We start from the raw sequence: 23,997 nt of genomic DNA on the forward strand, positions 1-23,997 counted from the left end.
AGCTTTAATTTGCATTTCCCTAATAACAAAAGAGGTTGAGAATCTTTTCATGTGCTTACTTGTCATCCATACCCTCAGTGAATGTTCGTTATCTCTTGCACATTTTTTAATTTGGCTGTTTTTTTTCTGATTGAGTTTTGAGAGTTCTTTATATATTTTCATCAGTGGTCCTTTGTGAGACATATGCTTTGCAAAGATTTTCTCCCAGCTTGTGGTCTGTCCTTTCATTCCCTTAACAGTGCTTTTCCAATAGCAGATATTTTTCATTTTGGTGAAGTCCAAATCATCAGTTTTTTCTTTTACAGAACATGCTCTGGTGTTATGTATAAGAAATAATGGCTCAAGCCATAGTCAGAAAGATTTTCTCCTATGTTATCATCCAGAAGTTTAATAGTTTTAGGTTTGACATTAAGTTTTATCTGTTAATTTTATATACGGTGCAAAATATGGGTCCAAATTGGGGTTTTGTGCATGTGGATATTCAATTGTTCCAGCACCAGCTCTTCAAGAGACAATCCTTTCTCTACTGAACTGCCTTGCACGTTTGTCAAAAATCAGTTGTCCATTTGCGTGTGGGTCTTTTTCCGGATTTTCGATTCTATGCCTATAGTATCTTTATGGCGGTATCACCATTTTGATTACTGTAAATTTGATTATAAAATTTTACTGTAAAATTGATTACTGAAAACTATTAGCTTTATAATAGTTCTTGAACTTAGTAGTAGCTTTTTTGCAGATTTCATTAAATAGTCTGTATGTCTTTTATTTCATCTTGCCTGATTGCCCCACTTAGAATCTTTAGGACCACTGTACACATTTTGAAGTGTTAAGAATCAACATCCTTAACTGTTCCTAATCTTAGGGGAAATCATTCAGCATTTCACCATTAAGTGTTATGTTATTTATTAGTAGGCTTTTCCCTAACCTAACTACTTCAAAACTTACTACAATGCTACAATAATCAAAACAAGGTGGTACTGGCTAAAGGACAGACATATAGATCAATGGAATAGAACTGGGGATCCAGAAATTAACCCACAAGTCTATGGGCAATTGATTTTCATTAAGAGTACCAAGAGCATTCAATGGGGGGAAGAACAGTCTCTTCAAGAAATGGTGGTGGGACAACCAGATTTCCACATGCAAAAGAATCAAATGAACCTTTAACATGTATCTTCTACAAAAATTAACTCAAAACAGATCAAACACCTAAATTTCAGTGCTAAAACTATAAAACTCTTAGAAGAAAACATACTCATGAATCTTTATGACCTTGGATTTAGAATGAATTCTCAGATATGACAGCAAAACCACAAGCAACAAAAGAAAAAACAGATAAACTTTTGTGCATCAAATGAAACTACCAAAAAAGATTTTATTTTTTAAGTAATCTCTACACCCAACATGGGGCTCAAACCTACAACCCTGAGATCAAGAGTTGCAGACTCTACTGACCAAGTCAGCCAGGCGGCCCCCCAAAATAAAATCTTTAAAAAGAAAGAAAGAAAGAAAGAAAGAAAGAAAGAAAGAAAGAAAGAAAGAAAGAAAGAAAGAAGGAAAGAAAGAAAGAACAGAACAAGTTTTGGCAAGAAAATGGAATTCTCATACAACACTGGTAGGAATGCAAAAGGATGCAACCAGTGTAGAAAAGTTAGGTAGTTCCTCAAAAAGTTAAACAAAGAACTACCACACTCGGCAATTCCACTCCAATGTATGTATCTTAGAGAAATAAAAACATGTCCACACCAAACTCGTACACAGATAATAATAGAAGCTTGATTCATAACAGCCAAAAAAGGAAACAACCGAAGTGTCCATCAATCAATCAAAGGATAAATACAGTGTGTATGTATATGTATGTGTGTATAAAGATAAAGATACAGATATAGATATCCATACAATGAGATATCATTTTGCCATAAAAGAAATAAAGTACTGATACATGCTACTTGGATAAACCTTGAAAAACATCATGCTTAGTGAAATAAGACAGACATAAAAGGTCACATACTGTACGTTTCCATTTATATGAAATAAAATGTCCGGAATAAGGAAATCCACAGAAACAGAAGGTAGAATGGTAGTTCCCAGGAGACCAGGGCACAGGGAAGAGATGGGGGAAGGGCAGGCAGGGATAGTGAAATGATTCTTTTTGGGGTGATGAAATGTCCTGGAATTAAGATAGAGGTGATGGTTGCACAACACTGCAAATGTACTGGCAGTCACTGAATTATATACTTTAAAATTGTTAAAATTATATATTTTAAGTGAACTTTACCTCATTTTTTTTAAAGTGATTGCCCCTGGGCACAGAACTTGCTTTCTCATGATTAATCCTTTTTTTACTACCCAATTTTCCCTTGTACCAAACAGTGTCAGACAGCCAGAAAAAGAAATACAAACTGACTTCTCAGCTCAGTTAAAAACATCAAAAGTTACTATTAAGGGAGAAATAATAAAGATTCCTGGCCTCTGAATTATGTCCTGCATATTCTTCTTGTCCTCTCTAATCCTATTTCTTCTCCCATTTATGTTATAGTACCATGACAGATGGAGTTCACTGACAGCAATCTAAAAATTTGGGAATTAAATCATTAGGTAAATCATATATACTTCTTCTTGCACAGAATAAAATATAAATTTCAAGTGAAACTAGCAATAAGATTGAACAAATTGTACATAAAGTTTTCCCAGGGAAAACTGTGGTCAAGTAATAAATAATGATAGTGCAACTTGCTATTAATGAGTTTAAATTTCCTGAGTTTTCCTCCAATTGAAGGTGCTGGAGTCCAGAGTATTCACTAGTTTTCTTTAGATATACGTTTCACATAGTGGGGCACCTGGGTGGCACAATCAGTTAAGCGTCTGCCTCGGGTCATAATCCCAGGGACCTGGGATGGAGTCCCACATTGGGCTCCCTGTGCAGCGGGGAGCCTGCTTCTCCCTCTGCCTGCCGCTCCCCCTGCTTGTGCTCTCTCTCTCTGTCAAATAAAGAAATAAAATCTTAAAAAAAAAATAAGTTCCACATGGTACATACAAAGAATTTAATACTTACTTATCAAGGAAATCCTTATCCACTACAGCAGTGATGTCAAGAAGAGGATTTCCCATTCCAAAGAGAATATTTTCACTAAAAAAAACACACACACAAAAATGCAAGCATAAGTTAGAAATACCACTGAAAGTAAGCTGATATATAAAACCCACACAAATATAAAAATAAATACCTTTATTTTACCTTGAAATTAAACCTAACATACTAACTAGTTTATTAAACCTTTGATTTGCCTTTTGCATTTCAGATAACATTTTAGAGGTAGCACAAGCCATTTAGAAAAGATGATGACTTTTAAACTGTATGAAATAATAGAGGAAACCAGATCCTATGATCTTTTTTCATAATATTCAAAAGCTAATCACTGAAGCTAATTAATTTCAATGTTTTTTTTTAAAACGTTCTATCATAACAAAGTTCTGTACTCAACAAACATGACAGATAATTAACTCTTTCTAGCTAGTAAGATACCCAGCTAACCAAAAGTTATTGGGGAGGTTGCAGAAAGTCTTACAGCAGTCCAGCCAAGAGCCCCATCCTTGACAAACTGGGAATGACTGTTCAGTGGGTATCAAAAATCGTGTAATTTTCAATTACATTTAACAGACTTTGAAGAAGTCTGTTTTCACAATGATCACAGTATGGATCAAAACCAAGGGAAAGCTAGAACTCCACCACAAGCGATACCTTAAACGAGAGCCCAACTGACAGCAAGAAATGGACCAGTGGCCATGGTTGGGTCAGCCTTGACGGGAGGAATTCTTCTAGGTTTTTCAATGAAATTTGCTTCTGTGTCATTTCCCACTGATCTCCAGTTTGCTGAAGATCTCTTCCAGTTGCCTTCAAACCAGTTACCATCCTCACCATTTGGAGATCAGAAATATCAATAGGACTGGTACCCCAGAGTTTAAGAGAATGGGATATAATCTATGATTATAGTCTATCATGATTTAAAAGACTGAATTACAGTATTGTATTAAAACCACAGACTGGGGGCGCCTGGGTGGCTGAGTTGGTCAAGCATCTGCCTTCGGCTCACGTCATGATCCCAGGGTTCTGGGACTGGGCCCAGCGTCGGGCTCCCTGCTCAGGCTCCCTGTTCAGCGAAAGAGTCTACCTCTCCCTCTCTCTCTGTCCCTCCCCCCTGCTCGGGCTCTCTTCCTCTCTTTCTCTCTCTCTCAAATAAATAAAAATCTTTTTAAAAATAACTAAATAAAATAAAACCACAGATTGGGCAACTATGGCCAAATATACAATGTTATTTGTCCCTTTTTTTCTTTTTAAAGAAAGCTGAATGGGGGAGAGTTAAAACAAAATACATTTATCTATTCAGACTTAAGTTGTATTTGTAATCAGAATAAAAACTTAATATAAAAAGAAAATACGTTAAGTGCTTAGGAGATAAAGAATCAACAGGCAGATACAGTAAAACTTGAGGATCATTTTATTAGAAACTTCTCTTTCTCTGATTTATGTAGTTACTCAAACATCAAAAACTCCTAGAACTTGATTTTTAAAAAAAGTATGGGGTGTTACTGGGATGCCTGGCTGTTTCTTTTTATTCAGTCTTTTTTATTTTTTAGTGTTTGGTAAATGTATACAGTCATCAAGCTACCACCAGAATCAAAATATGCCACATTTCTAACACCACAAAGTATCTTGCTACCTTCATGTCAATCTCTCCACCCCAACTTGTCCCCTCTTGGTTTTAAGGACTATAATTATGACATTTCTTTTTCAGAAGTCAATGCTTTGAACATCTCTTGCATTCCCAAAATAGTTCATTGCACTCTATTTGAAAATTTAGTATAGTATTAATAGGTCAGTGCACCCTCTCTGGCCCTAAGGTTTCTTTTTTTTTTTTTTTTTTTTAAGACTTTTATTTATTTATTAGAGAGAGAGCACAAGCAAGGGGAGCAGCAGGCAGAGGGAGAAGGAGGCTCCCTGTTGAGCAAGGAGCCCGATGCAGGACTCAACCCCAGGACCCTGAGCCAAAGGCAGACACTTAACCAACTAAGCCACCCAGGCATCCTGGCTTAAGGTTTCTATAGTCAAATTAGTATAGGGGAAGAAATGAGCACACAGAATCACAGAACCCTGTTTAAACTTATATTCCTAAACTTATTTGTCTAGCAAAACTTTTTCCTGAATGCAAATGGATAAGAATACATTTACACAAAGAACAAGGATATGCTGGGACTGAATCGCTCAAATTTAAGACTAGAAGTAATTTTTTATATATTATCAAGAATAATGACTGGGTGGGGAGCACCCAGGTGGCTCAGTTGGTTAAGCATCTGCCTTCAGCTCAGGTCATGATCCCAAGGTCCTGGGATCCAGCTGTGTGTCAGGTTCCCTGCTCAGCACAGAGTCTGTTTCTTCCTCTCCCTTTGCCCCCCCTCCCACCCACTCATGCTCCCTCTTACTCTCTCAAATAAATAAAATCTTTAAAAAAAAAAACGATTGGGAAAAAATTTAACTGGTAACTTGTTCTTTCATTATTTGTTAATAAACTAAATGACAACCTTTTCCTTGTTATTGCCAAATAATATTACAATTCAGTTAAGGTCATTTGAAGCCATTCTCATAATAAACTAGAACTGTGTGCTTGTCATCTATTCCTTGTCATCCTCCTACTTTCACCCCAAATTTCCTCGTTCAAGAGATCTGAGTGAAAGTGATCCACTCTAGTTCATGGAGAATGAGAGTCTGATTGGCTTAACCTTGAGGCACAGCAAAGCCTAAACAATCAGCACAATCTATTTCTCTACCCTTACTGATCAGAGATAGGCACGTAACCTAAGCCATTCAAATCAAAATGGACCCCAAGATTTTTTTCTAGGAGTGATCACATCTTCCTTCCTATATAGTAGATATAAATGCAGAAGGTATTGGCACCTTTAAGTACCTCTAAGTCCCCAGGTGGGCTACCTTGGGAAAAATCTGACATCACAGAGGGCAGAATGGAAAAACAAAAAGAAACTGGGTCATAGATGAAGTTGTTGGACCAGTTAAGCTTCACCTGAAACCTATACCCTCTTTGGACTTTTCAATTACATATAGGTTAGTTATTTTGTTGATTCCAATCTCAAATTCATTTCCCAATACTAACAGATACAAATTGTTACATTCATTTTGGAAATCCGCTTTATTTTGTAATTCATTTTTATTATAAAGCCATAATATAGACAAGATTGTTGAGATTTGCATTACAAATCCACGTTCCATTAAGTTCCTCTTAAGATAAAGTCTTAATTTATTCTCAGGCAGATCTCTTGGGTTTCTTTTCTTTCCCTCTATGGGGAGGGTTATATGGATTATACTTTTACTGTTATTGAAACGGGGCTTGAAAAAAATATGTTCGACCAACATTTGCCATTTTCTTTGTATATTTCCAATAAATGGTAACAGTAGTTTCATATATTCAAATAAATTCTACTTATTCACATATAGATGCTGCTTTGTGTCTTAACTTATAAAATTATTTCTAATTCTTGAACTGTACACCTAGACTACTTCCCCAAGAATAATTCAATAAATATACTAGAAGATGCCAATCGAAATTTTAACATAAATCTTAAAAACATAATAAATTAAGATGGTGTAGAAGTTTCTAGGTGGGTGAACTCAACCACTGGGAGGGTCACACTGACCAAGGAAGTTCCATTTCCCCACTCCCATACCATTCTTTGATACTGTGGTTTAGAATAAGAAATGTATACTTGGCCTTCATCCTGGTCCCTGGCAAAGAGCTCCTTGAAACTTCGGCATTTCCCAAGAGTGGGATAAAGGTGTTTTGTTGTATTAATGAGGTTACTATTGGAAAACTCCTAGGTAACCTAAGGATATGGGGGGGGGGGGGGACCTCAGGTGACTAGATGATTAGAATTTTCAGTTCCAACCCCACCTCCAGGGAGGGGAAAGGGGCTGGAGACTTGTTCAATCATCAACCATTTAATCAACTGTGCCTTTGTAATGAAGCCTCCATATAAACCCAAAGAAAACTTCCAGGCCGGTGAACATATGTGGAGATTTGGGGAAAGTGGCTCATCCACAGCGCATGGAAGTACCTGTCCTTTCCCACATATTGACTTATGCATCTCTTCCTTCTGGGTGTTCCTCAGTTATATCCTTTTGTAATGTTAAAATAAATTTCTAGGCCCAAGATGGAGCCATCTCCTGCCCAGAGTGCCCCATCAGCAAACTAAACTTTTGTCTTCCTGTAAATGGTCCAACTGACCAGAAATGTAGTATATCCAGTCAGCTACTACCCCAACACCAGCCAACCCTACACTTACTTCCTTGTTCCCTGATCTTTCTAAATAAGGCCAGATATGCAACCCGAGGCAATCACACCATTCCCAAGTTGCCCCTTTTAACACTTTATAAAGCACACTCTTGACCAAAATCCCCTGGGAGGAGCACTGCACTGCTTGTAAGGCACTGTACTCCCTGAATCCATCAGCTTTCCCTTGAAAAAAGGACATCAAACTCGTTACCAAATTGTTTTGGTTTTGTTATCTGACAATAATAAACCATAATCTAGTAAGTAAAATGCTTCTCTGAGTTCTGTGAGCCACCCTGACAAATTACCGAAGCCAAGGGGGGGGTCAGGGAAATCTCTGATCTATAACTGGTTGGTCAGAAGTACAGATAATAGGGTTGCCTGGGTGGCTCAGTTGGTTAAGCGTCCAACTCTTGGTTTCAGCTCAGGTCATGATGTCTAGGGTCATAACAGCAAGCCCTGCTCGGGACTCCATACCCAGCACAGAGTCAGCTTGAGATTTGTCCACACTCCTTCCCTCCCCTCCCCTCCCCCCAACTCGCATGAAGCTCACTCTTTAAAATAAATAAATAAAATCTTAAAAAAAAATAAAAAGAAGTACAGATAATAACCTGGACTTGTGATTGGAATCTCAAGTGTGGGAGGGGACAGTTTTGTGGGACTGAGCCCTTAACTTGTGGCATCTAACACTATCTCCATGTAGATAGCGTCAGAATTGAGTTAATTGATTGGTGGTGTTGGAAAACCCACATATTGTACTGCCCATGCATCTCATCCATTTGGCTTTATACTTTATGATAAACAAGTAACAATAAACAAGTATACATTATATAGGTAAACATTAAAAATATAATAAATAGGTAAACATTAAAAAAATAATAAAATGGTATCTTAGACTAGAGCCAAAAGCAGAGCCTGAGACAAGGGCTCATAAACAGGGCCCTTATTTGAAAAGTGATTCCAGAAAGCAGAAGTGAGAGATGAGGGACGATACAAAAAAAAGTAAAAGTCTGTGAAGATGTTACTGAGTTGGCCATGATTAGAAATGATATCACTCAATCCCAACACTACAGGTGACTGTGGCTCAAACTTTTCAGGAAAACTTTTAAAATGTGATTCAGAGATCCCTGTCTAAAGGACAAAAGAGAGAGCATTTATACAGTGACTACTCTCTCCCGTTACAAAAGTACGAAGCATGGACCCTAACAAGAAATGCCACTAGGCTGTAATTGTCCAAAGTCTGTGTGGAACCTGTTGCAGCAACAATGGCTAGTCTAAGAGGTGGGGACAAAATGTAAAGTAGCACATTAAGAGGTGTCTTCACACAGTAAGTTAAAATTATACAATTACTTCTTGGGGCACCTAGCTGGCTCGGTCAGTAGAACACGCAACTCTTGATCTTGGGGTTGTGAGTTTGAGTCCCGTGTTGGCGGTAGAGATTACTTAAAAAAAAATTATACAATTATTTCCAAAAGCAAATACTTTAAACTACTCTCCATCATTGTATTATTAATATGACTTCATTCTAGTATGACAAATTAAAACTGTACTAAAAACACCAATTCTTCAAAATGGCCCACTTCTTAAATACAAACACACAGAAACTAGTGTCCAGGCCAGTACATACTAAGACATGCATTACACTTCTTAAATGGCAAAGAACCTATAGAAGTAAGCATTTATTGTGATCTTGTTCTACTAGGTGTAAAAGGATGGTGTCCGGTCTGTGGCCAAAAACTATGACTGACCCACACTAGGATTACTCTTTTGTTCCAGATGTTATTAATGTCTTTTTCCTGGAATGCATGCTAAGATGAAAGATACTGAATGTAGTTTTGGTCAGTAATTTTCAAATTCCTCATAATTTAGGCCCCCAGACAACATAAACCTGTCCTCTAATTATTATCTTGTTTGACAGCCAACAAATTTTATATAATAACACAGATATCAGAGTAAAAGTTCCTGAGAATAATTTATCTAGGCTATTGATAAATTAATGTTGATTAGCCCTCTGGCTAGCAAAAATGTTTAGTTGCACTATCGTGCCAGAATGAATACTAATAAAGAGTGTCCTTAACTGTTCTACTAATCACCGTCACTTTAAATCCAGAAACCTTCGCTTTATATGTCAATTCTCTTTCCACCAACAAGCACCATCTTACCAGTAACTATATTTTCTCAGTTTTATCAAATGGTTCTTTTTTTTTTTTTTAAGATTTTATTTATTTATTCGACAGAGACAGCCAGCGAGAGAGGGAACACAAGCAGGGGGAGTGGGAGAGGAAGAAGCAGGCTCCCAGAGGAGGAGGCTGATGTGAGGCTCAATCCCAGAACGCTGGGATCACGCCCTGAGCCGAAGGCAGACGCTTAATGACTGCACCACCCAGGCGCCCCTATCAAACGGTTCTTAAACCAGAAACCTCCACAACATCCCACTGGCATTGCTTTTAACTAGGCCTAAATTCTATATTACTAATTATTTGGCCACAATAAAATCTATACAATATCACCAGAATTACATTATTTAAACAAATCTATTGTATTTTTCCACTTAAAGTCAGTCTAGCTTCCAATTATATATAGGATAAAATCTAAAAGACTTAGCCTTTTTAACATAAAGGACATTGAATCTAGCTGGAACCTACCATAATTCATCAAATCTAAGATGCCATGAACCGTAATATATATTCCAATTTCTCATGGTGATTGGCAAGACACAATCAGTTATAAAACACATGCTAATTTCAGAGATACTAAAATGGGAAGAATTGTGCATATTCAAATCACTGCAATACAGTGCCTAACTTTATCTCTCACCATTCTAATACATACACAATCTATTTGCTAATCATAACACTTCACTGTTCCTGAAAAAGACTGACTGCAGTCCTTCCCCTACTTCTTTTGCCTGGCAAATTCCCACTGATCTTTCTAAAATTTCTCATATGACACCTCTTTCAGATAATCTCTGCCCAACTCGTACCAAAAGGTTCCCATGTAAAGGTGCACAAGCCGTCCCTCCAGAGGGTGATGTTTACAGAATGGATGATAGCTTCTGGAGTTCTGTGTTAAGTACTGCTACCCGTCCTCCCAAAGTTTTATTCATTCTCTCCCCCTAGATTCTGTAAGTTCTTTGATAAATTTTTTTAAGAGTGAAATGACAGAACACTAATTCAAAATAGGTTGTAATAAGTTAAAAAGGAATGTTGTGCTCCCTAGAGCAATCACTAAACAATAATACAACAAGGGGCACCTGAGTGGCTCAGTCAGTTAAGCATCTGCCTTCAGCTCAGGTCATAATCCCAGAGTCCTACGATCAAGCCCCGCATAAGGCTCCCAGCTCAGTGGGGAGTCTGCTTCTCCCTCCCTCTCCCTCTTCGTCTCCCCCTCCCCCACCTCATGTGCTCTCTCTCTCTCTCACTCTGTCTCTAAATTAAATAAATCTTTAAAAAAAAAAACCAATACAACAAAATCAAATAGAGGATATAAAATGAAAAACTACAACATACTCGACTTAGAAAAGAAGGCAGGAAAGACAAAACAACATAAAGGATAAATGGAATACAAAAGGATGGTACACTAAAATGCAACCATATTAGTAATTATATTAAATGTAAATGGATTAAACACTCCAATTAAAAGATAAAGATTGTCACACTGGATTAAAAACATAAATTAAATGGGCGCACCTAGGGGGCTCAATCAGTTGGGCGTCCAACTCTTGATTCTGGCACGATGGTGACCTCAGGGTCATGGGATGGAGCCCCACATCAGGCTCCATGCTCAGCGCAGGATCCATCTGGGATTCTCTCTCTTCCTTTCCCCTGACCCGCCCCCTCCCCCACTTGCATACACTCTGTCTAAATAATAGCTAAAATATTTTTAAAAACAAAAACAAATTAAACATAATTTACTAGAGATACACTTTAAATATAAAGGCATAGAGAGTTTGAAAATAAAAGAGTGAATAAAAAGATATTCTATGTAAATGCTAATTATAAGAAAATTGCAGTGGCTACATTAATATCATGCAAGGTAGACGTTATTAAAGTATAGTTGACGTGTAATGTTACATTAGTTTTAAGTGTATAAAATAGTGATTCAACAACTCTATACATTATGTTATGCTCACAAGTGTAGCTACCATCTGTCACCATATAATGCTACCACAATACCATCAACTATATTCCCTATGCTGTACAGATTTTAAAACTAGGTAGACTTGAAAACAAGGAGTGGCACCATAGAAAAAGGATTTCATATAAATAAGTCATTTCATTAAGAAAAGAAAATAAATGGCTTCAAAATACTTGGGGAAAAAAACTTGAGAGAAACAAATTAGACAAATGCACAATCTTAACACCCCTCCTTTGGTAATTGGTAAAACACAAAAATAAGGAAGGAATCACACTATTGGACATTTATCCTAGAAAAAGGAAAACTTAAGTTCACACAAAAACCTGTACACAAATGTTCACAACAGCTTTATCTGTAATAGCAAAAAAAGTTGAAAATGACCAAATGTTCTTCAACAAGTTAGTAGGTAAACAAACTGTGGTACACACCAATAAAATAGACAAACATGGAATAATAAAAAGAAATGAACTATGATACAATTTGGATGTATCTCAAAGACACAGACTGTGTGAAAATAAAAACCATATATATGTGTTAGATACTGTATGATTCCATCTATATAACACTCTCAAAGTGACAAAATTATATTGTTGAAGAACAGATGAGTAGTTGCCAGGGCTTGAGGGGAGGGGATGAACATAAAGGGATAACACAAAGTGGTTTCTTTGTGGTGACAGAACAGTTTAGGACCCTGTGTTAATGGTTACACTAATCTGGACATGATAAAATTTTACAGAACTATACACCACCACCACCCCACCAATAAAAAACTGTGTGCAAAAACTGGTAACATCCTAGTAACATCTGTAGTGAACTTAAGAGTCCTGTATCATTAGGGGAAGTTGGGTGAAGAGCAGACAGGAACTCTCTGTACTATTTCTGCAATTTCTTGTGAGTCTTAATGTATTTCAGAAGAAAAGAAGAGTATATTAAAAATGTTTTAAAAGACAATTAGGGTGACATTATGACAAATAAGAGCCTCCAAAAACCATCTCTTCCATTAAAGCAACAAGACATCAAAAGAAAAAAAAAAAAGTCAAAAATCAACTTTTTCAGAACTCTAAATATTAACCAAAGGCTTACCAAAAAAAGGCCAAATATCATTAAAAAACATCAAGCTTTGTGCCATTTTAACTTGCCCTATTCCCATCCCCCTCTTCCCAGCTGCATGGTAGCCTTAAAAAGCAAAAGCCCACACACACAGTGAAAACCAGGAGCCAAGCACCTACTGGAGGGGTCAGAAGAGGACTGGAGCTCTTTCAAAGCCCTATTTTCAGAGAACTTGAGCTTACAGGCAGTTCCCTGAAAAACTCCACTCCTGAGGCTTCTTATTATTTGACCTGACTCAGAGCTTGCCCAGCTCTAACAGCCTTTTCTCCAGGGGAATTTGTCAAAAACAATCAGCTGCAATTGTTTAACATCCCAGCTTCTGAAGCAGTTGGCACAAACAAGAAGCTAACCAAAAAACTTAAAAGGAAAAGTGGGGGCATGAGATAGGGTTCTGAAAAGTTCTGAATATTCCTGAGAATCTAGAAGGCCAAATACATGGGCCCAGAGCTGTGGCATGCTCAAGAAAGACCTGAAAGGTCCTGAGCAATCATCTCTGAACCATAAGCCTCTGCACAAGCAGGAAATAAAGGTTATGGCAGAGTTGAAAGCCTGCCTGAGTGTTAAATACGTGCTTCTGCAAGCACACAGAGCACTCAGCAAAGACTGGGAGACAGTAACAAGTATTGGCAAGAATGTGGAGAAATTGGGGCACCTGGGTGACTCAGTCGATTAAGTAGCCAACTCTCGATTTCAGCTCAGGTCATAATCTCAGGGTCCTGGGACTGAGTCCCCTCCTGTTGGGCTCTGAGCTCAGCAGGGAGTCTGCTTAAGGATTCTTTCTCTCCCTCACCCTCTGCCCCTCCCCCCTGCCCACATACCTGCATGCTTTCTCTCTCTTTAAAATAAATAAATATTTTTAAAAATTCTTTAAATCTTCTATCCTTTTACCCAAAAAAACATTCCAGGCCCAGAGAGCTTCGTTACTGAATTCTATAAAAAATTTAAAGAAACAATACCAATCATACAAAACTACATTAAGACAGTGTGGTACTGGCATAACAATATGCAAAAAGATCAATGGATCAAAATAGTGAGTCCTGGAAAAAAACCTGCACCAATCTAATCAATTGACTGAGGACTTTTCAAGAAACTCTTACACCACAGCAAGAATATACTTTAAGATGGATCATAGATACAAATGTGAAAGCTAAAACTATAAAACTTTTAGAAGAAAACATAACAGAATAGTTACACAATTTTGTGACAGTGATAAGGAAAGATTCCTAAGAACACAATAAGTAATAATCATAAATCAAATCTATTAATTTGACTTCATCAAAATTTAAAACTTCTGCTCCCAAAGAATACTAAAATGGAAAGACATGGCTCAAAGTGGGGAGAAAACATCTGCTACATATTTAAGTGTATGTGTGAGAGTGTGTGTGCATGTGAGTGTGTATGTAAAATCAGACAAATAACTTGTGTCCGAAATATAAAGAGAACTACAAATCAGCAACAAAAAACCCAATCAAACTCTAGGTAAAAGACTTCAACTTATAGTTCAAAAGCAAAGATAAACAAATGGTGTATAATTACATCATCATTAGTCATCAAGCGACCGAAAACTAAAACCATGAAATACAACTACAAATCCACCAGAATGGCTAAATTAAAAAAATGCCAAGCACTGTTAAGAATATGGAATAACTGGGGGCACCCAGGTGGCTCAGTCAGTTAAGTGTCTGCCTTTGGCTCAGGTCATGATCCAGGGTCCTGGGATGGAGTCCAGCATCAGGCTCCTTGCTCAGTGGGGAGTCTGTTTCTACCTCTATCCCTTCCCCCTTCTCATGATCTCTCTCTCTCTCTCAAATAAATAAATAAAATCTTAAAAAAAAAAAAAAAAGAGTATGGAATAAGTGGGGGCACCTGGGTGGCTCAGTTGATTGAGTGTCTGTCTTCAACTCAGGTCATGATCTCAGGGTCCTGGGATCAAGCTCCGTGTTTGGCTCCCTGCTCAGCAGGGAGTCTTCTCTCTCTCTCCCTCTGCCCCTCCCTCAGCTTACGCTTTCTCTATCTCTCAAATAAATAAGTAAAATCTTAAAAAAAAAAAAAAAAAAGAATATGGAATAACTGGAAATCTTATAACACCACTAGTAGGAATGTGGAATGTGTTCAGTTTTCCATTTTGAAAAAGCTTGGTGGTTTCGAGTTAAACAGGCATCTATCCTAGGACACAGCAATTCCACACCTAGGTATTTACAAAAGTCCATACAAAGACTTTAAAAAAAAAATGTTCACAGCAACTTTATTTATAGTAACCAAAAACTAGAAACAACCCAAAGTCCACCAACAAGATAATTGTTACTATCTCTGTATAATGGAATATTACTCAGCAATGAAAAGGAACAAACTACTGATATACACATCAAAATGGATGAATCTCAAATTATTGAACAAAAATAATCAGATAAAAGTAAATAGACACAAATAGTACTTACCATATAATTCCATGTAAATGAAGTTCTACAACAGGCAAACCAATATCTACCAATAGAAGTCAGAAAATGGTTGCCTGGATGGGACAGGGAGTAGGACTGATCGAAAGAGGCAGGGGAAATGAACTTGTTTTATATATTGACCTGAGTTGTATTTATACAAATAAATATATATATATTCATATTCAAAATTCAGTGAACTTAGGATCTGTGATTTTACTGTATGTAAATTATATCACTGGCATTTTTTTCATAAGCCAAGTGAATAGACTAAGGAAATATTTGTGTCCCTTAGGCTCTGTAAGGCCAATTCTTGCATTTGTATTCTGAATATGCCTTCTTGCATACTCAAGAAAATGATCTCTGATACAGTAACTTATTTAATAAAACTCTTTTTTTGACAAAAAGATAAAAGTTTATAGTCTTCCCTACTAATGAGACACTAATTTATGTAGTAAATCTCTCTTTTTTTTTTAAGATTTTATTTATTTGGCGGAGAGAGAGAGAAAGCGTACAAGCAGGGAGAGCAGTGGGCGGAGGGAGAAGTAGGCTCCCCGCTGAGCAAGGAGCCTAATGAGGAACTCGATCCTAGGACCCTGGGAGCATGAACTAAGCCAAAGGCAGACACTTAACCGACTGAGCCACCCAGGCATCCCAAGTAATACATCTCTTTTTGACCAAAAAAAAAAAAAAAACTCTTCCCTCTGTCCAGCATCATCTGTTTTTTTGCTTCCCAAAGGATCATTCTTTTCAGCATACCAATAATGTTGAAATTTCAGCCCTCCCCCCCAAAATATCTCCATATGTATCTTCACCTACTATTAATTCCCTGCTGCCCATAAGAGTAAAACACTTCTAAAAGATAGTCTATGCTCTATTAAATAGTAAGTTCCCTTAAACTAGATAAAATTGTTCATTTTATTTAATTTTTTTAGTTATCTCTACACCCAACATGGGGCTTGAACTCATGACCCCGAGATCAAGCTGGATGTTCTTCCGACTGAGCCAGCCAGGCACTCCAAAACTGTTCATTTTAAATTCAATTTTCAGAAGTACATATGTGACATGACTAACCCTTATAATTTGTAGCTTAAACATTTTTAGGGGCGCCTGGGTAGCACAGTCGTTAAGCGTCTGCCTTTGGCTCAGGGCGTGATCCCGGCGTTCCGGGATCGAGTCCCACATCCGATGGGAGCCTGCTTCTTCCTCTCCCACTCCCCCTGCTTGTGTTCCCTCTCTCGCTGGCTGTCTCTCTGTCATGTAAATAAATAAAAATCTTTAAAAAAATAAATAAATAAACATTTTTATATGTTCCTGTCTTTATTTTTTTTTTTGTTATTGTTTTTAAATCCTCACAATAGCCCCATAGGACAGGTATTGCAATTATCTCTATCTAACAGAAATAAGGGGTTCAGAAAGGTTATATAACCTGCCAAAAGTCAAACAAATAATTCCCAACTTCAAATCATGTGCTTTCGTGTTTTATATACTTACATCTGGACATCCAGAACTCTCAATACAATAAAAATGTCTGACCAATGAAAAATACCAAAGTTCAGCCAAAATATAGGCTAATATTCCATTATCTTTTGGTCCTATTTAAAATCTACTACAACAAAGTTATTACGGTGCATAAGTAGATGACCAGATAATTTATTACCCAAATGGGACACTTGTGAGAATAAAGGAAGAGCTATTAATAATTATGCCAGGATAACTAGCATGATCCAGGATTGTCCTGGGCAAACTGGGACATATGGTCATCCTATTTATAAGCTAGCTTTGATATTTGAAAATAAAAATCCATACTTATGTTTTATTATAGTATTTTTTAAATAACAATTTAAAATCGAGTAGGCATGAAGAGGTAAAGAAACAAGACTGTTAACCCATGTTACAGGAAAGGGTTAACATCAAACAGTCTAGGCAATCATTTTGGTTCCCTTTTATCTTTGACAGTTCTTAATGTAGCAATACTGTGGCTGGGAAGATTTGTAGCTAGAAAACCTTGTATGCTTTTTCAAACAAAGATGACCTATTTACAAATATACACATTAACAACTGACAACATTGCACAGTTCTGTATGAGAAGGATGTCTGTTTTCATTCTTCAGAATATTTCATAAATGAAACAATTACATTTTATTTTAAAAGCTCATCTGCCTAAGAAGTCCCATAGCATAAAAAAGGTTGCATAGTAATCTGAAATTTACAATTCCTATAAAAGACACTGTAGGTCCTGCAAGGAGTCTGAAAACTCTATTTAAAGGCTCCAAAGAAACTAACTCAACTAAGCAAGGCAGTTTCAATCTTAGCCACATTTTAGTCTACATATGAATGTTCACCATCTGAGTGGCTTGGCAGATCTTATTGGACGCATTTCAGAAGTCTTGAGTGTTAGGAGAAAAATACCCTAGGACCCAACCCACAGCCCACATAAATTTTCCAATGTAGGCCTAACCCACAAAAGTAGTTCCAGAATCATCATGTAGGGCACAGTCATGTAAAGTCCCAGAATAGACCAAATTTGACCTGTCTGGACAGGCCAAAGAATAGGGTTCCTTAGCTCTATAGCAAACACTCTGTCTCCCTACCTCATTTTCCTAGTCTTCCCTGGCACAAAATCAAGCTCTAAAGCAATGTCCAAAACCAGTCTAGGCATTGAAGTTAGGAAAACAAGGCAATATTCAGAGCAGCATTTTCAAACAGTGTTGCTCAGTGAAAAGTACATAAAGTAGGAGACCTAAGTTCTATCTTAAGCTCTACCACTGCCTAACTAGGACATACCCTTCACTTTGAACCTCAAGGTCCAGTATAGAGAAAGGAAAAGGGTAAAATGCCCTCTAAGACTTTTTTTTTTTAAGGGTTTTTTATTTATTTAATTGAGAGAGAGTGCACAGGAGCAGGCAGAGGGGCAGAGGGAGAGGGAGAAGCAGACGCCCTTCTGAGCAGGGAGCCCAATGCAGGACTTGATCCAGGCAACCCCCCAGATCATGACCTGACCTGAAGGCAGATGCTTAACCGAATGAGCCACTCAGGTGCCCTCTAAGATTCTCATCTAGTCCTGACACTGCACATGAACTTCCAATATCTCCTGAATTTAGCACAAGCATCAACTTTCCTATCGAGCCAATTAAAAATGACAAAAGCATCAACTTATCAAATATGTTCTATCATTTCCCAAATAAAGACCAGCTGGAATCTGATGCATAAACAAAAGACAAAAGTTATTCTTCAAGGATTATTGGTTTTAGAGGCTGTAAATTTAGACTCTTCATCAGTAATGATGTCGCAGAGTAGAATACAAATAATTAGTCGAAAAGACAGTATCTCCAGTCAAATTCATTCAAAGATCTTAAGTTTTTAAAAAATGCTTTTGATTTAAATTATTTATGAATTCCTAATAGGTGAATACTAAATTGTAAAGGGCAATGAACCAGGGGTCTAGAGATCTGGATTCTAGTTCAAGATCTACAATTGTTTGGTTGAGCTAAACAAACAGCAGTATCTCTTAGCTTCTTGAAGTTTCTTGAAATGGAAAATGAGGGAATCAGATAGTTAAGTTTGCTTCCTATTTAAAAATTTAAAATTCAAACTTTTTTTTCAGACAACACTATTCTCTAAGAGATTCAAATTGCTTTGAGAGAACACTGCATTTACAAAATGCCCTAGAATTTAAAAGCACTTTCACACCTACCCAACAACACTGTGGGATACATATTAATATCATTATCACTGAGTATTTCATTAAAAAATGTCCAGGGGCGCCTGGGTGGCACAGCGGTTAAGCGTCTGCCTTCGGCTCAGGGCGTGATCCCGGCGTTATGGGATCGAGCCCCACATCAGGCTCTTCCGCTATGAGCCTGCTTCTTCCTCTCCCACTCCCCCTGCTTGTGTTCCCTCTCTCGCTGGCTGTCTCTATCTCTGTCAAGTAAATAAATAAAATCTTTAAAAAAAAAAAAAAAATGTCCAGAGAAGAAAAGAAAAGGAAAATCAATTAACTCAAGAAAAATGACTCAGTTAGAACCCAGGTATGCTGACCACTATTAGTCCTCACTGGTTTCCAATCTTACATTCTGTCATTGCCAAAAACTTACATATTACTATATTTAGCAACAATTATTTTAAGTATAGTGTAAAAAACAACATTGGACATAAAGTCAGATTTGGATAATTTCGTGATCTTGATCACTCTCCTCACCAGTAAAAGCCGATCAATAATACCTACCTTTGGGCTACTGTTAGACTTGGCACAAAATGGGAGCAAGCCTAATACCATGTTTGCGGAAACTAAAACTGACAAAATTCACTGAATGCAGTCCTCAGTGGAAAGTGGCTGGTATCTGCAGGATTACCAACTCATTCAAAACTGCCAGCATCTATAGAGAGAGTTGCTTCAACTTCAGTAAGTCTCCCTGCCTACTCGTCAACCTAAGTTCTAAGTTATCAAGTTCCTTAGAGGACTAAAGCAAAGCAAAAGAGTTGCTATAATTGTTTCTCACAATACTTGACAATTTTTGTCCATAGAAGCAGCTTTTTCAAGAAATTTACTTCTTCTCTCTCCCCCTACCTGCCGCTCCTACTGCTTGTGCGTGCGTGGACTCTGTCAAGTAAATTAATAAAATCTTTAAAAAAATAAAAATAAAAAAATTGGGGGGTCATCACTATAATTCAAGACTATGTAAAATACAAACAAATATCTGAAGAAACAACCATAAAATTTAACTATTAGCAATTATCAATCCTTCCATAAGTCAAATAAGGCTGATGTCAACCTCTAATTCAGTCTTGAAAACAACAGCCATTCAACCCCTACACTGAAACACCCATCCGGTTGTCACTTGCCAGCAACAGAAGCTTTAGATTAGTGTTTCTCCACTGAAGAGCAGCCAGGAAGACAATGGTCAATTAAAATTGTGTCCACGTAAGAACTGATTCTTAACAAAGTATTTGACCCACACTCCTAATTAGCAGCAGGCTGCAAGTATGGAAGTGGAAGTGGGAGTGAGGTGAGGAGAGATTTACTTGACAGCATAAAGTTAATTCATCCGAAAACACTCTTGGCATTAAAAGCTAGACTCTTATGCCCCAACATAACTTACTGTGAAACCTTTCCATGTGGGTCTCCGAGTTCAGCACAGTTGCATCTTACCTTATCTTACCTGAGGATTAGGTTCCCAAGTCATCTCTTAAATATTATATTGTCAAAATTAGCACTGAGATATCATCAGGGCTTAGATTGTGGGAAGCTCACAGACCAAAAATTAATTTAGTTTATTCTCTTCAGTTTATGCTAGAGCCTTCCTTTCCCTGGGACAATGAACGCCAAGGTCTACTTTAAAAGAGGCAGTTCAGAACACTGGGTAAATAAAGCAATTTATCTCTTTTTATAAATAGTCTCATTAGCATAGTTAAATATTCAGTCAATGCTACCTGCAGAAAGTGGAGCAGCCCATTAAGCTGTCACCATTAACAAAACAAAAACAAAAACAAAAAAAAACAAACCTTCACAACTTTGGAAGAGCAATTAGGAGTAAGTCTCCTGTTCATTGCTCTCACTATATACCTACTATCTCACAAAAGTCATTTCACTTGTGACTCAGATAAAAGTAGGTAAACAGATGGTACCTTGGGGAACCAGAGCACTAATTCCAGTCATAAGCAAACATTTTAGGAACACACAATTTTGCAACTTAGGGGCTATGTATCTGCATCAGAGAAGGGCGAAATATGTTGGTCTGCTCATGGCCACCAACGAAGTTGTCAGAAGGCATGACATGCAGGCATGGCCACACACGGTCCACGTCACACTTCCTCAGGCGCTGGGTCACCCCCGGGGGGTAAAGGTAGCTGCATTTTTTTTTTTTTTTTCATGAGAAATCCACTACACACACAAGCAAGCTTCAAACCCTGGAATCTGGGCGAGGGTCACCTCAGCGGTGTGGCTAGTTACAGGGCTCCGCCATGTGCCGGAGAGCCAAAAACTTCTGAGAGCAGAAATGACCAAACGAAAAGTGCAGAGAGAACCTCCAACGTAAAGGGGACCCGTGCCATGGGGAGGCTGCAGACCACTCAAGAAAAGGAGCGACAGTTCTCAGCAGTCGGGAGGCTAACGCCCAGCAGGCGAGCACTTTAGGCTGCCGCCCTCTCTCATTACCTGATGGACGTCATGGCTTCACTTTCCTGCCCCACGCACCAGCGCTCGCCTCAGATGCTCTGCGTCCGCACCGGCGGCAGCAGCAGCAGCAGGTACCACGGCAACTGCTCCTCTGCTCAGGCACTCGGCGACCGGGAGCGCGTCCTCACACACCCCGCACGCCGGCGGCCCCCGCCGAGACAGCCCCACGCGCTGATTGGCTGCGCCGGGAGGGGGCGGGCACTCCGCCCACGGCCGGCGGCCGGAGATGAGCCCCGGGCGCCTCCGGCCGAGGCGAGCCGCCCGCGTGTCTCGTGTCGGCTCCCTGGCGCGCTGGCTAGCAGAGTGGCTAGCGGGCGCGGTGGCCATCTTGAGTCTTGGTAACAAGGTTCCCCCTATTCCCGGCTTAGGGGGCATGAGGTTGGGTGCCCGCCTCAAAAATGGCCGCCCCAACTGGCAACCGGTTTGTCAGTCACATGGCCACGGTCTACCTCTGCAAGCTCAGGTCGCTTTAGCAGGACTTGGGACCGGGGCGCTGTCAGGGCAGTCTTCGGGGATGGGGTTTAACAGCCTGGAAAATCCATCTGCAGAAGAAAAGCAGCAACCTCCAGGGAAAACCTGAGCCCGGGAAAAATCGAATGCGTAACAACAGCAGCAGGATGTGTTAAATTCGAACTCGCAGCCTTTAAGAATAAGCTGCTGAGTCCGGTCGTCTCCAAACGTTCTTGGACTTGAGAAACACTTAGAATGGCTTATTTAACATGGAAGTGTCCAGGGCCCACTATAAACTTTGTGCATCAGAATCTAGAAAGGTGGGGCCCAGATACTGGTATTTTTAGCGAGTACCAGGTGATCCAGGTACGCATATAAAGCTTTAAAGCCTCTGGGCCAAATTAGCCCACTCATACTATACTGCTTACCACACTTTTCTGAAAAGTATACAAAGCTCTGAAGCAAGCATCGAATGCCACCGGGTGGGGGGGGGGAGGATGGAAGAACCCTAACTCCTGGCCCTAACCTTACAATTTAGTGGGGCTAAAGGGTTAAGAAACTGATTCTAAACCATTAATAAGACAGGTAAATTTCAACTGCGGTAAGGATAGGAGGGAGTAAAATCATTATAAGCTTTATGACCTACATAGCTTTTCTTTATTCCCCCTTTATTCTCTGTAAAGTATTATTTATATTAACATATCCTCCAGTGGCATTCACTTACTGGCCATATAGGGTGTGATCAATTCCATAGGTCTGAAACCAGTTATATTAGAAACACAATCCAACATATGATACTGAAATGTGCCCAATGTGATCGAAATAACAATTTTTTATTTTATTTAATTAAATTTTAAAACCAAAGCAATGTAAAATATTTTCCATCAAACACAATTTTGTTTTCATTGGACTGTATTTCACTTTTTAACTGTTGAAAATTTAGCACCCAAATTGAGACACTGTAAATATAAAATACCAAATTTTTCAAGACTTAGTACAAAAAAATAATTTTATATTGATTACATGTTGTAATAATACTTTGCTACACTGGGTTAAATAAAATATATTAAGATTAATTTAAACTGTTTTTTGCTTTTTTAATGTGGCTAATAGAAAACTTAAAACATACACATCTTGCATTACATTTCTACTAGACATTGCTGTTCTACTGTCCAAGTTAGACTTCCTTCTTTTCTTACCTATCATTGCTCCTCTGACAGAATAATTATGTTCACAAAATGAAATTAGTAGGGAGACCAGTTTATACAGATCTGTGGTTCCTTGCTAACCATCTAAAACAACAAATATTTCCAGTTTCATTCAAAAATGCTTTTTTTTAGCATTGTTCTCTTTAATTTGGTAAATGACTATCCAGAATGAAACCTATGGACTATAAATCTGGTGCGTTTAGTCCATGACCAAAGACTGTTAAAAACAAACCTATGCTTGGCTGAGTGAGACTTTGACCAAATGTCCACAAGCAGACAAATCAGTTGTTCCTCTGGATTAAAAAAGATCTGAATCAAAGAAGCTGCAGAACAGCAATCTGAAAGTGGGGGAGACATGAACAATTCAACAGTTTCCCTCCTCCTCTTAGGGAAAATGATAGCCCACATGAACTGAAGTCAAATCAGGAATAACCCTTAGAAAGGATTTCAAATCCTCAATGTAATTTTTAATATACGATGTAGTATGGTGCTTCTTTATTACACATACACATCATTTGAGGGATCTTGTTAAAATAAGGGTCTAACTCAATAGGTCTCTGTGGCCAAGATTTTGCCAGTTCTTTATGCACCCAGATCTCATCAATTGCTTCTGGTCCATGGGCCATGTTAAGTAGCAAGGTAGCAACACAGACAATGTTTGGAACCTCTGCTTGACTCCCTACTAGCTGCATGACCTTGGGCTGGTTCTTAACCTATCTGTCCCTCAGTTTACCCATTACATGCTTTTCAGGGCATTGTGAAAATTAAAAATTAATTCTAATAAAGTGTCTATTGGAGCCCTTGGCACATGAGGTAAGTACTACTTCATTAGAATCACACTGGTTAAAATTAGATCTCTGGGAAGCATGACATGAAATGAACATGAGGGGCGCCTGGGTGGCTCAGTCGGTTAAGTGTCTGCCTTTGGCTCAGGTCATGATCCCAGGGTTCTGGGATTGAGCCCCATGTCAGGCTCCCTGATCAGCTGGGAGTCTGCTGCTCCCTCTTCTCCCCGATTTTGCTCTCTCTCAAATAAATAAATAAAATCTAAAAAAAAAAAAAAAATGAACTTGGCCCTATGAAAAATAAAGTGCACTTTTCCTCAGGTCTAAAATACTTCAGTGATTCACAGTTTTGAT

General features: G+C 38.4%; 1 protein-coding gene across 7 annotated transcripts in view; it reads right to left on the reverse strand.

Moving 5' to 3' along the window:
- ADK (adenosine kinase) overlaps positions 1-23,997 on the reverse strand; it is a 518,384-nt gene that overhangs the window by 474,710 nt on the left and 19,677 nt on the right. For 2 of the 7 annotated variants that reach the window (XM_057308800.1, XM_026504502.4), the window contains exon 2: positions 3,056-3,130. The exons of 2 other annotated variants lie outside the window; for them this stretch is intronic. In XM_057308800.1, coding sequence (XP_057164783.1) covers positions 3,056-3,130 — 75 coding nt within the window. Of the gene's footprint in view, positions 1-3,055; positions 3,131-21,179; positions 21,468-23,997 lie in introns of those variants that run through there. 3 more of the 7 variants (XM_026504503.4, XM_057308801.1, XM_026504505.4) reach the window with 3 other exon arrangements.

Source organism: Ursus arctos, unplaced genomic scaffold, assembly GCF_023065955.2.
Source record: "Ursus arctos isolate Adak ecotype North America unplaced genomic scaffold, UrsArc2.0 scaffold_7, whole genome shotgun sequence".
NCBI lineage: Eukaryota > Metazoa > Chordata > Mammalia > Carnivora > Ursidae > Ursus > Ursus arctos.